Here is a 15,493-nt window from a genome sequence, read left to right on the forward strand (position 1 = left end):
TCTTCAAACCTAGTGGGGCATAGCTCACAGAAGGGACAGAAAGTCCCGGCTGTGTCTGTTAATTCCATTTCCTGCTAGGCTTCCTTAACAAGGTTCATGCTGGGGGCAGGAGTGTAACTGCGCAGAGACATGGGCCATACTGAGAGAGTCAGGGGCAGCACCAATGACTCCACTGCACACAGCAGTGCCGGGCACCACAAGGAGAGACACACAGATCACACCACGCTTTAATTAGCAGCACAATTGACCTTACCAATAATACACTTTGATGAGAGCCGCAGGCCACAGCAGAAATGAGGCAACAAATGCCAGGATGGGAATGGCCAGCGTGCCGCCAGCGATGAGAAACATGTTCACAAGGTCCACGTCCATCTCCCTGCACTGCGTCACACCTGCAGGGGCAAACACAGGACAGAAGACAAAGCGTCCCCATGGGGCGTATCAAATGGGAAAGGCATAGCAGATCAGGAAGTAAAATGGATACTTTCTGACAGTGAAATGGTTCGTTTTTACTGGAACGAGAGTATCACAGAATACAGCAGTTCACCCACTGTAAAGACAATACAGTCTATGCAGTGGGAGGGGAATTGCAATTATCCAGTCCAGTGCATCTGGAACACACACCAAGAACCAAAACCATAGAAATGACATTCAGCTGAAGTGATGTTACATTAAGGGGTGAGTCAACATACTGGTACATTATAGTATTGATACTGTTCATGTTATGCTACATCGCAGCTATACAATGTGGTAGAAGTTTATACTTTAAAATCCTGTAAGACAGAGACTCAGTAGGACAAGCAAATTTGACTAAACAAGTTTAATAGTTTGCAAACCCGAGAACAATCTCAACACATGCAGGTGTTAGGAAACCGAGCAATGTTCTGTCCACCCACTGCCAGGAAGCATAATATATATCTTATAACCTACAGTTATTACGAGCCAATCACAGAAGCTTAATTCAATATTAGTGGATAGCAACAACTTGGAAGATTAAAATGAGACCAATCATAACAACCTATTTAAATTGCAAGCCTCCCCTAAAAAGTAAGTCGGTGACATTTCTTGTGAAGTGCCACAGAAGCAGCTTGCGGTTGCTATAGAAATAGAACATCTTCTTTCTAGCTAAATGTCGGTGCTTTTTCAATTCCTTATAGGGGCTACCGGTCCTTCAACTACAAAGAGGAAGTATGTTCACAAACAACTATCGATAACACTGTGTAACAATTTTTTTTTTTTTTTTTTGTTTGTTCCTGGGTAGTAAGTGTTATTTCCTAATTGCTTATGCCTCAAAAGTATAGAAAATGGCTATTATTCCCCACAAACTTTGCTTTTATGACCAGGACAGTGATATTTTGAAATATCACTATTTCCAATGAGAAAACGGGAGCTTTTGTGTCTTTTTGTTCACATAAAGTCAGAAAAAAACAACATGTGAATCCAAATTAACATGTATTTATACTAAAGTAATATAAAAATGACTACAAAAGATTTAGAAGTGAGTAGTTTTTCGAGATTTACGATTATACTGTAAATTTACAGTACCCGTCTCTTCCCCTGGCTCACTCGGTGCACCTCAAAGAGGATTACAACAGCATCAAGACCTTGCTGGACGCCTTGAAGTATGATGAGTACGGCTGGGAGGTCATAGGAGACTTCAAAATGGTGGCATTCCTGATGGGTCTCCAAGGTGGTTTTACCAAGTTTCCCTGCTATCTTTGCCTTTGGGACAGCAGGGACACCAAGGTGCACTACCACAGGCAGGACTGGCCACAGCGGATTGAGTTCTCTGTGGGGAGGAACAACGTCAAGCGGGAGTCACTGGTGGACCCCCGGAAGGTGCTGATGCCACCACTGCACATCAAATTGGGCCTTATGAAACAATTTGTCAGAGCTCTAGATAAGGAGTCGGCAGCCTTCAAGTACCTTCAAGACTTCTTCCCTAAGCTGTCTGAGGCAAAGGTCAAAGCCGGTGTCTTCGTCGGACCACAGATAAAGAAGATCCTGGAGTGCAATGAATTCCCCAAGAAGCTCACTAGTAAGGAGAAAGAGGCTTGGAACAGCTTTGTCGCAGTGGTTCGGGGCTTCCTGGGCAATCACAAGGCCGAAAACTATGTGGAGCTGGTTGAGACTCTGGTGAAGAACTACGGCACAATGGGCTGTAGGATGTCCCTCAAAGTCCATATCCTTGATGCTCATCTTGATAAATTCAAGGAGAACATGGGAGCATACTCGGAGGAGCAAGGCGAGCGCTTCCACCAGATATACTGGACTTTGAACGCCGCTACCAAGGACAGTATAATGAGAACATGATGGGAGACTACATTTGGGGGCTGATTCGTGAAAGTGATTTACAGTATAATCGTAAATCCCGAAAAACTACTCACTTCTAAATCTTTTGTAGTCATTTTTGTATTACTTTAGTATAAGTACATGTTACTTTGGATTCATATGTTGTTTTTTTTCTGACTTTATGTGAACGAAAAGACCGTTTTCTCATTGGAAACGGGTAAATTTCAAAATATCACTGTCCTGGTCACAAAAGCAAAGTTTGTGGGGAATAATATCCATTTTCTATATTTTTGAGGCATAAGCAATTAGGAAATAACACTTACTACCCAGGAACAAAAATTGTGTTACATAGTGTAATGTCTGCACTGTATGTGAACTAAAATAACTGACACAGTTACAATGCAGCCCAGCACACAGGAGGGTCGGCATGTCCCTAAGCAGGGAGCAGGGATGCAGCTGCTAACTCAAATTGCGTCAGTACCACACAAACCCCTCAGAGTTACAATTGGAGCTGTCCTACTGTACCAGGAACACAGGACCTCTGCAGGGGTAAAAAAAAAGGGAACTGCTTGCTACAGTAGCACCCTTTTCAATTCAATCTTCACAACAAGTCTGCTCATTTTTACAAGTAAGATATTCAGTACAGATAGTTGAGTAAACAGATGGCACATTGTTATTTTTCACATGTTAATAAAAGTCAAGAGTCCCATGGCTGAACTAGTTAAGCATTTTCCAAGGTTTTCACTAAAGGTCTGTTTCCTTTGAATTTAGGAGCTGGCAGGAACTCGGGGCGGAATGACCATCTGGAGCCAGGCTAGAACCCAAGTCTCTCCAGGTGAAGCGATAAAAGGGTAAAGAATTAGCCTGCTGTGCCAGAGACCCAGCCCTGCTGCTTTCAAATATAAAATATGCGCATACTGGATAGTGGATATAGCGAGAGAGTGGTAAGCCTGGTCTCAGATATAGAACCACCTTGTCCAAAATACTCAACATCTCACTTTAGCCTGGAATCACAGGACTGGCGTCTCCTCAGAGAGGGGTAAGGACATGCCCACTGAGCAGGACTGGTGTCTCCTCAGACAGGAGTAAGGACATGCCCACTGAGCAGGACTGGTGTCTCCTCAGAGAGGGGTAAGGACATGCTCATTGAGCAGTACTGGTGTCTCTACAATAATGCATCACAGAGAGGGTTAAGTAGTAAAGTAGTGATTCTTAGTAGGACTAACTAGATAGGAAACAATGTACAGTAAGGGAAGGGCGGGGGCATAATTTCATTATGCTATACAGTTTAAAGAAGCAATGTCCTGTTCAATTTCACACTATCATAGTGCTAGCATTCTTACAACATGTAGTCCATTTATTTCCTAAAGACAGTTTCAGCTGATTGCCTAAATACTCCGTGGGCCAAGACCATACATTTTCAAGTTGGCTGCACCCCCAATCAGACAAAGGTTTTTTGGTATTATTTTGTTCCTTAACATGTCTAGATTCCATTTTGGCTTGTCGCCAAGCTGAGTTCGTGTCTGTTTGGCTTGGCAATAGTATATTCTGAATTTACTTCTGATATCTGAAAATGCGTTGGATTCAGTTTCACCAAGCTACACAATTTGAACTTCTACAAGATCAGTTTACTTAAACAAGGATTATTTATCATCTTTATAAACATAATGATATTACTTGTCCTGATTTTAGGGGGTTTTTTATGCTGTAAGAATTGCATTTATGGTCAAACACTGCGGTCGGTTGGTAAGTAAAGATGGTAAAAGCAGGATGCTGGAGTCAAGCTCTGGTTTTAAACAAAAAATGTGTTAATAAAGCTGTTAATTAATTTAAACAATCTGGTCCTTTAAGGCAGTATCAAGAACAAAATAAATAAAGGAGTCACAATCTATGAAACGGTTGTTGTCCTCCAGTTCCAAATCAACACTGAATTGTGAATCTTCTTTTTATACAAGTGAGTGTGCAGGACTTCTCTCCAATTACAATTACAATTACAATTGGAAACAATAGATAAGCAGATGAGAACCACTGCCTGTTCCCTTGAACCAATTCCTACTTCACTCTTAAAAGATATTTTTAATACTGTTAGCAACCACATTTTAAACATTGTAAATAGCTCGCTTTCGTCGGGCACAGTTCCACTGGCACTTAAGGTAGCTGTGGTAAAACCAGTTCTTAAAAAGATAACCTAGGGGAACTCCCGAGTGGCGCATCTGATAAAGACACTCCATGTGGATTGCAGAATACACCCTACAGCCTGGCGATTATCGGTGCAAGTTCAGGCTATCCCACTGCAGACTGCAGACGGGAGCTCCCAGGGGACGGTGCACAATTGGCCGAGCGCCAATAAAAAATAAAAAAAAATGTATATTATATATAGATATGTGTGTGTGTGTATATATATATATATATATATATACACACACACACAACCTGGATCCTCAAGGCCTTACTAACTATAGGCCAATTTCCAATCTACCTTTTTTAGACAATTTTAGAAAGGGTGGTTGCAACCCAACTAGGTAAATATATCACTCTAAACAGAGTCAGAGAGAAATTCCAAAAAACCAAAACAGCCCTTGTAAGAGCTGTTAACAAGCTGCTCTTCAGCTCTGACTTGGGCTATGCTTCAGTATTAGTTCTCTTAGATCTAAGTGCTGCATTCAACACTACAGACCACTCCACTCTACTAAACCTCCCTGAATACACCGTGAGACTGTCTGACACAGATATTTTATGGTTTAAGTCATACCTTGCAGACAGATTCCAGTCAGTCTCTTATGGGGAGGACATATCTGAAAGGTGTGATGTCCTATATGGGGTCCCACAGGGCTCTATCTTGGGTGCACTGTTGTTCTCAGTATATATGTTTCCTCTGGGTGACGTTATCCATAGGTATGGAGTGAATTACCATTGTGATGCGGGCAATACACAGCTTTATTGGTCTGTAAAGCCTGGATATACTTGTGCTGGGGGCTGCTTACGGCTTGTCCAGCAGATATTAAGTGCTGGATAACAGAAGTTATGCTACTGGGTTCCAAAAAACAAATAAATAATGTGGTATTACAAGAGCCTGAGCTTAGTAACTTCTCTTCAGGTCTAAGCTCAGAAATTAAAAAAGTACTGTAAAAACCTTTGTATAAATCTTTTTTCTAGGTATTTTTAGTGGGTCTTAAAAAAGGGGGTAGTGACTTATACACCAGTGTGACCTATAGGCTTTTTCCATTTTCACCATGGCTAGTGGATGGAAAAATCCACCTGCCACACAGACATTTTGTTGGCCAACATTGTTCCGTGGGGCAACGGCGACAAAAGAAAATGCAAAAACAAGCAACATTTATAAGCATCTGTAGGAGGTTAGTGGGCTGAGTCAAATGGTGGTAATGATGGGACTGGCAAAAAGTACGCAGGAGGCTTGAATAGTTTTCCCCGCAGCAGGGTTTTTATTTGTCTGGCCGTAGATGGCCACCAACCAGTATTCCAATCAAAAGGAAATAACACAAAAGTAATGAAATAAAAATAATCAAAATAAATCCCCCCACCAATATCAACAATGATAAAGGAGGAGGTGAAAATAAAAAGGTACAAAAAAAAAATAGATAGTGGTTTCTCTGGCACTCCCGCGCTGGTCTCTAGGGGTCTCCCAGTCCTGGGTAGGATTTTAGCGGCGAGGTCCCGATCGTTCTTCCGGGTAACAATCTAAAACACTGTCTCCAGTCTCTGAAATACAACACACTATTATACACAATAACCAATTCTACAACACGTCTCCTTTCGCTGTGTCCCAGGACTGAGCAACCGAGCTCAGATCGTACCATCCTTTAAATACTGCCCGACCCCGCCCTTAGCCTCGGCCCTGGTCGCCGCTGTACCCAATCGGCGTACATAGTAACTCTGACTGGGGTACGTGGCACGGCGGCCGCGGACTTCCGCGTTCGGGCTGAGCGAGCGATCTTTCTGGAATTCCCGGACGGTTCGACCTTTGTCCTTTCGCCGGTCTTGTCCCGTTTTATGCAACGCCACCAGCGATCAGGAGGATCGACCACAGCTCCGACCCGTTGCACCCCCGTCACATATTCCCCCCCTCAGAGTGGAGCCGTAGGCCCACTCGGCCTACCTCCCCAATTGACCTCCCTTCCCTTGAAAAGAAATCAGCATTTTGATGTTCCTTACCCGCACGATGTCTGATAGTATATTGGAAGGGTTGCAGCGCCAGACTCCACCGAGTAATCTGGGCATTCGTGTCCCTCATCGTGCTTAACCACTTAAGAGGGGCGTGGTCTGTGACGAGAGTGAATGGTCGTCCCAGGAGATATCTAAGGGAATTCATAGTCCATTTGATGGCGAGACATTATTTTTCTATTACTGAATAGTTTCGTTCTCGAGGAGCCATTTTTTTACTAAGATATAGGACTGAGTGTTTGACTCCATCGATCTCCTGAGACAGAACAGCCCCCAGACCAACGTCTGAGGCATCGGTCTGGAGGATGAACTCTTTGCTGAAGTCAGGTGACACTAGGGCTGGAGCTTGGGAGAGAGCGCTTTTGTTACGATCAAACGCCTTTTGACATGGTTCTGTCCATTGTACTGAATTTGGGGAGCCTTTTTTCATAAGGTCAGTGAGGGGTCCGGCAATGGTGGAAAACTCGGCGAATCGAATCGGCGATAATAGCCCGCCAGTCCCAACAATGACCAAGGCCTGGACCTTGGAAGCGACTGATTTCACTCACCCGTTACCCATAATGAACCCTAAGTACTGAGTCTCTTGCTGCCTAAACGTGCATTTCCCCAACTTGACTGTTAGCCCAGCCTCCCTCAGAGATTGAAGAACGGCCGCTAATTGATCCAAGTGCTCTTTCCAGGTATAGCTAAAAATAACTACATCATCAATATATGCGGCTGCATACCGATGATGTGGGGCTAATATCCTGTCCATCATTCTCTGAAAGGTAGCTGGGGCTCCATGCAACCCAAAGGGCATGGTTTGAAACTGAAATAACCCATCTAGGGTGGAGAATGCCGTTTTCTCCCACAAGCTGGGGGTTAGGGGAATCTGCCAATATCCTTTTGTCAGGTCCAGAGTTGACAGATACCTTGCGTCCCCCAGCCGGTCAAGGAGTTCGTCCACTCTGGGCATCGGGTATGCATCGAATTTGGAGACCGCGTTTACCTTGCGGAAGTCAACATAGAAGCAAGTAGTACCGTCCTTCTTAGGTAACATTACTACAGGACTGCACCACTCGCTCTGTGAAGGTTCTATGACCCCCAATTCGAGCATACTCTCTACTTCCCAGCGCAAGACCTCTCGTTGACTTATCGGGACATGATAGGGACGCTGCCGAACTTCTACACCTGGCAGAGTGTTAATGGCATGTTGGATGACGTCGGTTCAGCCAGGCACCTCCGAAAAAACATCCCCAAACATCCGCCACTAACTGTTCCAGCTCTTGTTTTTGGCGGGGAAGTAGCTGGTCCCCCACCTTAATCGAAGCTGTGGATTCTGGAGCCCCTATTTCTGGTCCAAAGTCCTTGCTTACGCTATCTTGCGTAATAAATAGAGCCTCTTGCTCCTGTCAGGGTTTTAACAAATTAACATGATAAATTTGTAGGGGCTTTCAGTGGTCTGGTTGCCGAATTTCATAATTCACTTCACTACCGCCCGAACCACCTCATAAGGGCCTTGCCACTTTGCATACAGCTTCAATTCGGTGGAGGGAAGGAGTAACAGTACCCGGTCACCTGGCCGAAAAGTTCGAAGCCTTGCTCGTTTATTATAATGCTGCATCTGCTCTTGCTGGGCGTTTCGTAGATTCTCCTGGGCTAATCGTCCGATTTGTTCCAAACGGTCCCGCAGGAGAAGGACATATTTAGCCACGTTTTTATTATCGAATTCTCGCTCCTCCCAGCTCTCTCGTACCAGGTCGAGAATACCCGTGGCTGCCTCCCGTACAATAGCTCAAACGGGGAGAACCCCGTAGAGCTCTGGGGCACTTCTCTCACTGCAAACATGAGAAAGGGGAGGAGCTTTGCCCAATGTTTTTGTTCTTGATCTACAAAACGCTTCAGCATCTGTTTTACGGTCTGATTAAATCGTTCCACTAATCCGTCTGTCTGTGGATGGTAAACTGACGTGCAGATGGAGCGGATGTTGAGCATTTTGTAGACCTCTTGTAGGGTGTCCGCCATAAAGTTAGTCCCTTGGTCCGTTAAGATCTCTTTGGGAATCCTTACTCTAGCCATAATGTGAACCAATTCCCGGGCAATGTTTACGACATTAGTAGAGCGCAGCGGCACCGCCTTGGGATATTGTGTTGCGTAGTCCACCACTGCCAATATGTGCGTATATCCCGAGTCGGCCGGCAGCAGCGGTCCTATAATGTCCATCACAATGCGCTCAAAGGGGGTACCAACCAGGGGCAGAGGAACCAGTGGAGCAGGGCGCACTGTGGCCGGCGCTACTCGCTGGCATTCGGGACACCCCGCTACATATTTCGCCACATCACCACGCAGTCCCAGCCAGTAAAATCGGGCCAGTATTCATTCCAAGGTCTTTTCTCGACCCAGATGGCTGGAAAAAGGGAGATTGTGTGCTAAACGCAATATCTCAGCGCGAAAAGGTTTTGGAATACTCTATATAGTAGTCGCCTGGACACAATAAAATGGGGAAAAACAAGCGGCCCGATGCCTTCAACTTCCTTCCCCTTGATCGACCAGACTCGCTCCAGGGCATGTACCAGAGTGGGATCATTATTCTGCTCCCACTCAAGGTCCACATCCCGGTCCCAGGTCGAAGGTATTTCGAGCGGTGGTGGCGTAGCATCTGCCCTTGGGGCCTCAGTGGCCAGTTCCCGTGGATCATACTGAACTCCCACCCCCTTCTTTCGTTTGGTCGGTTCAGAACACTCTCCCACCAATCCTTGTCTTGCTACTGCCCACTCAAGCTTCTCAGCCCTCCGCTCTCGTTTTGTTTTCCGGGGCCGAAACTTGGTGGTAAACAGATCTGCTTTCAACGGGAAGATTTCGCCAATCTCTCTTCCCGTTGCTGTTTCCCTCTTTTCAGTTGAGGATGGGGTCGGTACTGGGCGTAATTCATGGTAAAATGGCCAGTCCCGACCCAATACTATAGGGTATGGAACCCACCTTGCGACAGCCACAGCTACACGGCATGTCCGACCTTTCATGGAAAATCTAACTTTAGTGGTAGGGTAAGTCTTGCTGTCCCCGTGGATACACAAGATTGCCACAGCTCCCTGAGGCCGGCAAGCCACACCTTCCAAGAGAGCTCCCGATACAATGGTGTGGTTACACCCCGAGTCCACTAAAGCGTGGGTATTCACAGTCTCTATCTGAACAGGGACAAGACAAGGTTCCTCCCGACCCCTTCCCCGGTACTTACCCTCTGCCGGTGTTAGGAAGCGAGAGACCACATCACACTCCTTGGCGGCAGGACACACCCGAGCCAAGTGGCCCAGTTCGTGGCATCGGAAGCAGACCGGGGTGGTGGACGTTGCAGGAGACGACTGCTTGTTTCTGGGTCCACCATAAAAGGGGCTTCCTGGATTTGCTGTGGCCCAGCTGGGGGCTAACTTCGTCCTCCACTTTGGAGGCAAAGCGCCCGGAGGGTCGGTGGAAGTCGGGGGCCTCACTGCTGTCGTGTGCGGTGTCGTCTGGGCTCGGGTCCGGGTGGGCGGAGACGGGTTCCGGGGTTCCCGTCGTTCCGCAGCGTCCTCACAGGCCTCGGCCGGGCACCAGGAGGAAGCACATATGCCCAGAACTTCCGGCAGTGCGATTCTGGTGTCAAGTTCAGGCGGCGAAGAAGGGCTGTTTTTACTTTATCGTAGTCCCGGGCCTCCTCGTTACCCATGGCCTGGTAGGCAACCTGGGCTTCCCCAGTGAGGCAGGGACCCAGGTGTAGCGCCCAGTGATCAGCTGGCCAGGATGACGCTTCGGCGACCCGCTCGAACTTGGTCAGGAATGCCTCCGGGTCGTCCTCCGACGTCATCTTTTGTAGCCTGATCTTGGGACGGGGTAACTCCTGCCTCCATCGGGGCTGATGCTTTGGCGGCTTGTTGGGCCTGGGCCAGGACCATGGTCTGTACCGTCTGGCAGAGGGTAACCATTTTGTCCGCCATCGCCTGCATACATGCCGCTCGTTCAGGCTCCCTCTGGGCATCTCGTTCCTCACGTCGACGCTCCACTCCATCCCGGTGTCTCTCCAGATCCTCTAGGAGAGACTTGAGTCCTTGCCAGTCCAGACTCATCCCACTCTGACACCACTTGTAGGAGGTTAGTGGGCTGAGTCAAATTGTGGTAATGATGGGACTGGCAAAAAGTACACAGGAGGCTTGAATAGTTTTCCCCGCAGCAGGGTTTTTATTTGTCTGGCCATAGATGGCCACCAACCAGTATTCCAATCAAAAGAAAATAAAACAAAAGTAATGAAATAAAAAAAATCTAAATAAATTCCCCCACCAATATTAACAATGATAAAGGTGGAGGTGAAAATAAAAAGGTACAACTAACAAAGTCCCGCACACAATAAAAGATTTTTAAAAAAAATAGATAGTGGTTTTTCTGGCGCACACGCGCTGGTCTCTAGGGGTCTCCCAGTCCTGGGTAGGATTTTAGCAGCGAGGTCCCGGTCGTTCTTCAGGGTAACAATCTAAAACACCGTCTCCAGTCTCTGAAATACAACACACTATTATATACAATAACCAATTCTACAACACGTCTCCTTTCGCTGTTCCCCAGGACTGAGCAACCGAGCTCAGATCGTACTGTCCTTTAAATACTGTTCAACCCCTCCCTTAGCCTCGGCCCCGGTCGCCGCTGTACCCAATTGGCGTACATAGTAACTCTGACTGGGGTACGCGGCGCGGCGGCCTCGGACTTCCGCGTTCGGGCGGAGCGAGCGATCTTTCTGGAATTCCCGGACGGTTCGACCTTTACCTTTTCGCCGGTCTCGTCCCATTTTGTGCAACGCCACCAGCGATAGGAAGGATCGACCACAGCTGTGACCCGTTGCACCCCCGTCACAGCATCTCAACAGGGTCTGAAAAAATCTGCCTCATAAGTGAAGATGTGTTGGGTGTCTGCCCTCTCCACAGACCGCATGCGCACAAACTGCAATCACCAGCCCTTTCTGGAAGAATCACACATAAGGGCTTCTTCCAGGGAAACAGCAAGGTCAAAATACGTGTTGTTTAGTAGAAGAAAAAAATGAAAACTGTACTAACAAAACAAATGCTAGTCAAACGTACTGAACTTTTTAACCTAATGCAGTTCTACATGAAAATAAAATCTGCTCAGCAAACCTGAACACTTTACAAATATCCTGTGACAAGCCTGAACACTTTACAAATGTCCCACAGCAAATCTTAACACTTTGCAAATATCCTGTGACAAGTCTGAACACTTTACAAATGTCCCACAGCAAACCTGAACACTTTACAAATATCCAGCTGCAAACCTGAACACTTTACAAATATCCAGATGCAAACCTGAACACTTTACAAATATCCAGAGGCAAACAAAACAGAAGGAACTCTGTTCCGTCCCACAGTGCATTAGTGCAGGATTTAAAAAGGTCAAGGTCCCCCAACATATTTAAGGGGCGACGTTTCCTAAAACCAGCACTTAAAAGGGAAACTGTAGTTTTTTATTCTAGGACCAAATTTTGAAGGCCTGGCCAGGCTAAAAGTGGTGCACTTCTACGGACGCCAATCAATTAATACCACCGTGTAACAATTTATTTATTTATTTTTTTTGTTCCTGGGTAGTAAGTGTTATTTCCTAATTGCTTATGCCTCAAAAGTATAGAAAATGGCTATTATTCCCCACAAACTTTGCTTTTGTGACCAGGACAGTGATATTTCAAAATATCACTATTTCCAATGGGAAAATGGGCAAATGTGTCTCTTTGCAAAGTTTGTGGGGAATAATAGCCATTTTCTATACTTTTGAGGCATAAGCAATTAGGAAATAACACTTACTACCCAGGAACAAAAATTGTGTTACATAGTGTACTCATTGTGTGTGACAGGTGTCACAACACGTGTTGCTTTGAAAAGGCAAGTGAAAATAACGGTAAATACAATGCAGTCAGCATCTTCCTTAACGGTATACAGTGTGCTGCTACATTCCAGTGTGTTTGCGATTGGATTCTCAATATTCACACATGCATTGTATTCTATAACTAGACCAGGTATTGATCTGCGGTGACACAAAAGGCTACTGGCAGACAGTGGGAGGTCTAGCAAGGACTCATATAAATAACTGGAAAAATCATTAACAAAAATCATTTAACTTCATCAGTACAAATAACTGTGCATACAAAGACAGCCCCACTGTAACTCTACCTGGTAAATAGTTGTGCAGTCTTTATGGAAATAACAATACAAGAATGATATGAGGGCACACCCTGGACTGGGAATGGTAGAGTTATTCTTCCTAGACCTCTTTACAAGTCTGCAGTGTTGGAAGAGCTAACTAATGCCTCCCCTTTTAAACAGCCCCTCTTTGTGATTCTAGCCACAAGAGCGTTGATGGAATGGTTAAGTTGCTATTTTATTTTAAACAGTCCCTCTCTATGATTCTAGCCATTTGATTGTTGAAGGAATGGTTAAGTTGCTGTTATTTTAAACAGCCCGTCTCTGTGATTCAGTGAGCGGTGTGATAATGAGAACACAGGGGGGGTGTGAGTGGTGTGATAATGAGAGCAGAGGGGAGGATGTGATAATGAGAACAGAGGGGGGTGTGAGAGATGTGATAATGAGAGCAGAGGGGAGGGTGTGAATGAGAGCAGAGGGGGTGAGAGGTGTGATATTGAGAGCAGAGGGGGATGTGAGAGGTGTGACATTGAGAGCAGAGGGGGTGTGAGAGGTGTGATAATGAGAGCAGAGGGGTGTGAGAGGTGTGATATTGAGAGCAGAGTGGGGTGAGAGGTGTGATATTGAGAGCAGAGGGGTGTGAGAGGTGTGATATTGAGAGCAGAGGGGGATGTGAGAGGTGTGATATTGAGAGCAGTGGGGTGTGAGAGGTGTGATATTGAGAGCAGAGTGGGGTGAGAGGTGTGATATTGAGAGCAGAGGGGTGTGAGAGGTGTGATATTGAGAGCAGAGGGGGATGTGAGAGGTGTGATATTGAGAGCAGTGGGGGGTGAGAGGTGTGATATTGACAGCAGAGGGGGGTGTGAGAGGTGTGATATTGAGAGCAGAGGGGGTGTGATATGTGTGATAATGAGAGCAGAGGAGGGTGAGAGAGGTGTAATAATGAGAGCAGAGGAGGGTGTAAGAGGTGTGATAATGAGAGCAGAGGGTGTGAGAGGTGTGATAATGAGAGCAGAGGAGGGTGTGAGAGGTGTGATAATGAGAGCAGAGAGGGTGTGAGAGGTGTGATAATGAGAGCAGATGAGGGTGTGAGAGGTGTGATAATGAGAGCAGAGGAGGGTGTAAGAGGTATGATAATGAGAGCAGAGGAGGGTGTGAGAGGTGTGATAATGAGAGCAGAGAGGGTGTGAGAGGTGTGATAATGAGAGCAGAGGAGGGTGTGAGAGGTATGATAATGAGAGCAGAGGAGGGTGTGAGAGGTGTGATAATGAGAGCAGAGGAGGGTGTGAGAGGTGTGATAATGAGAGCAGAGGAGGGTGTGAGAGGTGTGATAATGAGAGCAGATGAGGGTGTGAGAGGTATGATAATGAGAGCAGAGGAGGGTGTGAGAGGTGTGATAATGAGAGCAGAGGAGGGTGTGAGAGGTGTGATAATGAGAGCAGATGCGGGTGTGAGAGGTATGATAATGAGAGCAGAGGAGGGTGTGAGAGGTGTGAGAATGAGAGCAGAGGAGGGTGTAAGAGGTGTGATAATGAGAGCAGAGGGTGTGAGAGGTGTGATAATGAGAGCAGAGGGTGTGTGAGGTGTAATAATGAGAGCAGAGGAGGGTGTAAGAGGTGTGATAATGAGAGCAGAGGGTGTGGAAGGTGTGATAATGAGAGCAGAGGGGTGTGAGAGGTGTAATAATGAGAGCAGAGGAGGGTGTAAGAGGTGTGATAATGAGAGCAGAGGGTGTGAGAGGTGTGATAATGAGAGCAGAGGGGGTGTGAGAGATGTGAGCAGTTCCTGACAGCACAGTTACAGGTCATTGTAAAGCCTGTGTGTGTTTCCTCTGCAGAGGGGCCTGCCCCCAGCAAACAGACATGGTTAAGTTATGTTATTTTAAACAGCCTGTCTCTGCTCCTCCTGGCTGACTGTGTGTTAGCATCATTAGGCAGAACGCAAAACTAAAAAGCACATTCACTGCCTGAACTTGGTCCCACTCCAAATCTAAGTACTGTGGGGTTTTTTTGGTTTGCAGTCCTTTACCTATAAAAAACAAATATGGTTACATAATCAGTATTGCTAGTGTAGGATAAGCAGGACACACATGGGTTCAATGTGCAATATTCATGGGTACATGTTTTATGGTATAATCAGGATATTGTTATGCAGGATAAGCAGGTCACACCTGGGTTAAATGTGCAATATTCATGGGTAAGTGTTTTATGGTCTTATTTCTTTAATATTTTGCCGGAGGGTGGGAGGGTGCAGAATGATTTTCTTGTCAATTTATCTTGTCTGCACTGCAAACGCCAGGAACAGTGTACAGTAATTGCAATCTCTTACAAACAGGATTTATAAAGATTCTAGAGCGTTTTACACATTCTACAGAAATAGAAATTATTTCAAAATTATTTGTATATAACATATTTTTCTGGGATGCCGCTGGCCCATTGTGAAAATGCACGACCTTCGTAGCATACAAACAAACAAACAAATAAATAAATAAATAAAAATAAATAAATAAATAAATAAATAAATAAAAAACAAAGTGAACAAAAGTTATAAAAGTAATATCCTTCATTGTTTTAGCTGCTGTATCCCTGATGTAAGTGCACACAAGGTTCCGGCATTACTGTACTGTCACGGATGTACTGTACTGTGTACAGTATACCTGCACAGCTCTTTAATACGTTCTTCATACATGTCTCATGTTGCTTACCTCGTTGTTATGCTATTTCGATGCTCCAGTCAATTTGCTACACATTCGAGTGCTGCTTTAATTCAAGTGAAAATCTCAAACTGCAGTGACGATCACAAAAGCATGTTGACAGGGTGCCAATTCAAACCCGATTGTGCAGCAGCAGCGCGTTCGCTTTGCTGCTGCACTT

At 45.7% G+C, this 15,493-nt stretch overlaps 1 protein-coding gene across 1 annotated transcript in view; it reads right to left on the reverse strand.

Moving 5' to 3' along the window:
- abhd6a (abhydrolase domain containing 6, acylglycerol lipase a) overlaps positions 1-15,493 on the reverse strand; it is a 28,767-nt gene extending 13,274 nt beyond the window's left edge. The window contains exons 1-2 of the mRNA XM_041224281.1: positions 15,325-15,493; positions 254-392 (exon numbers count right to left, since the gene is read on the reverse strand). Coding sequence (XP_041080215.1) covers positions 254-372 — 119 coding nt within the window. The 5' untranslated portion in view covers positions 373-392; positions 15,325-15,493. The remainder of the gene's footprint in view (positions 1-253; positions 393-15,324) is intronic.

The sequence above is a fragment of the Polyodon spathula genome, chromosome 23 (assembly GCF_017654505.1).
Source record: "Polyodon spathula isolate WHYD16114869_AA chromosome 23, ASM1765450v1, whole genome shotgun sequence".
In the NCBI taxonomy this organism is placed as follows: Eukaryota; Metazoa; Chordata; class Actinopteri; order Acipenseriformes; family Polyodontidae; genus Polyodon; species Polyodon spathula.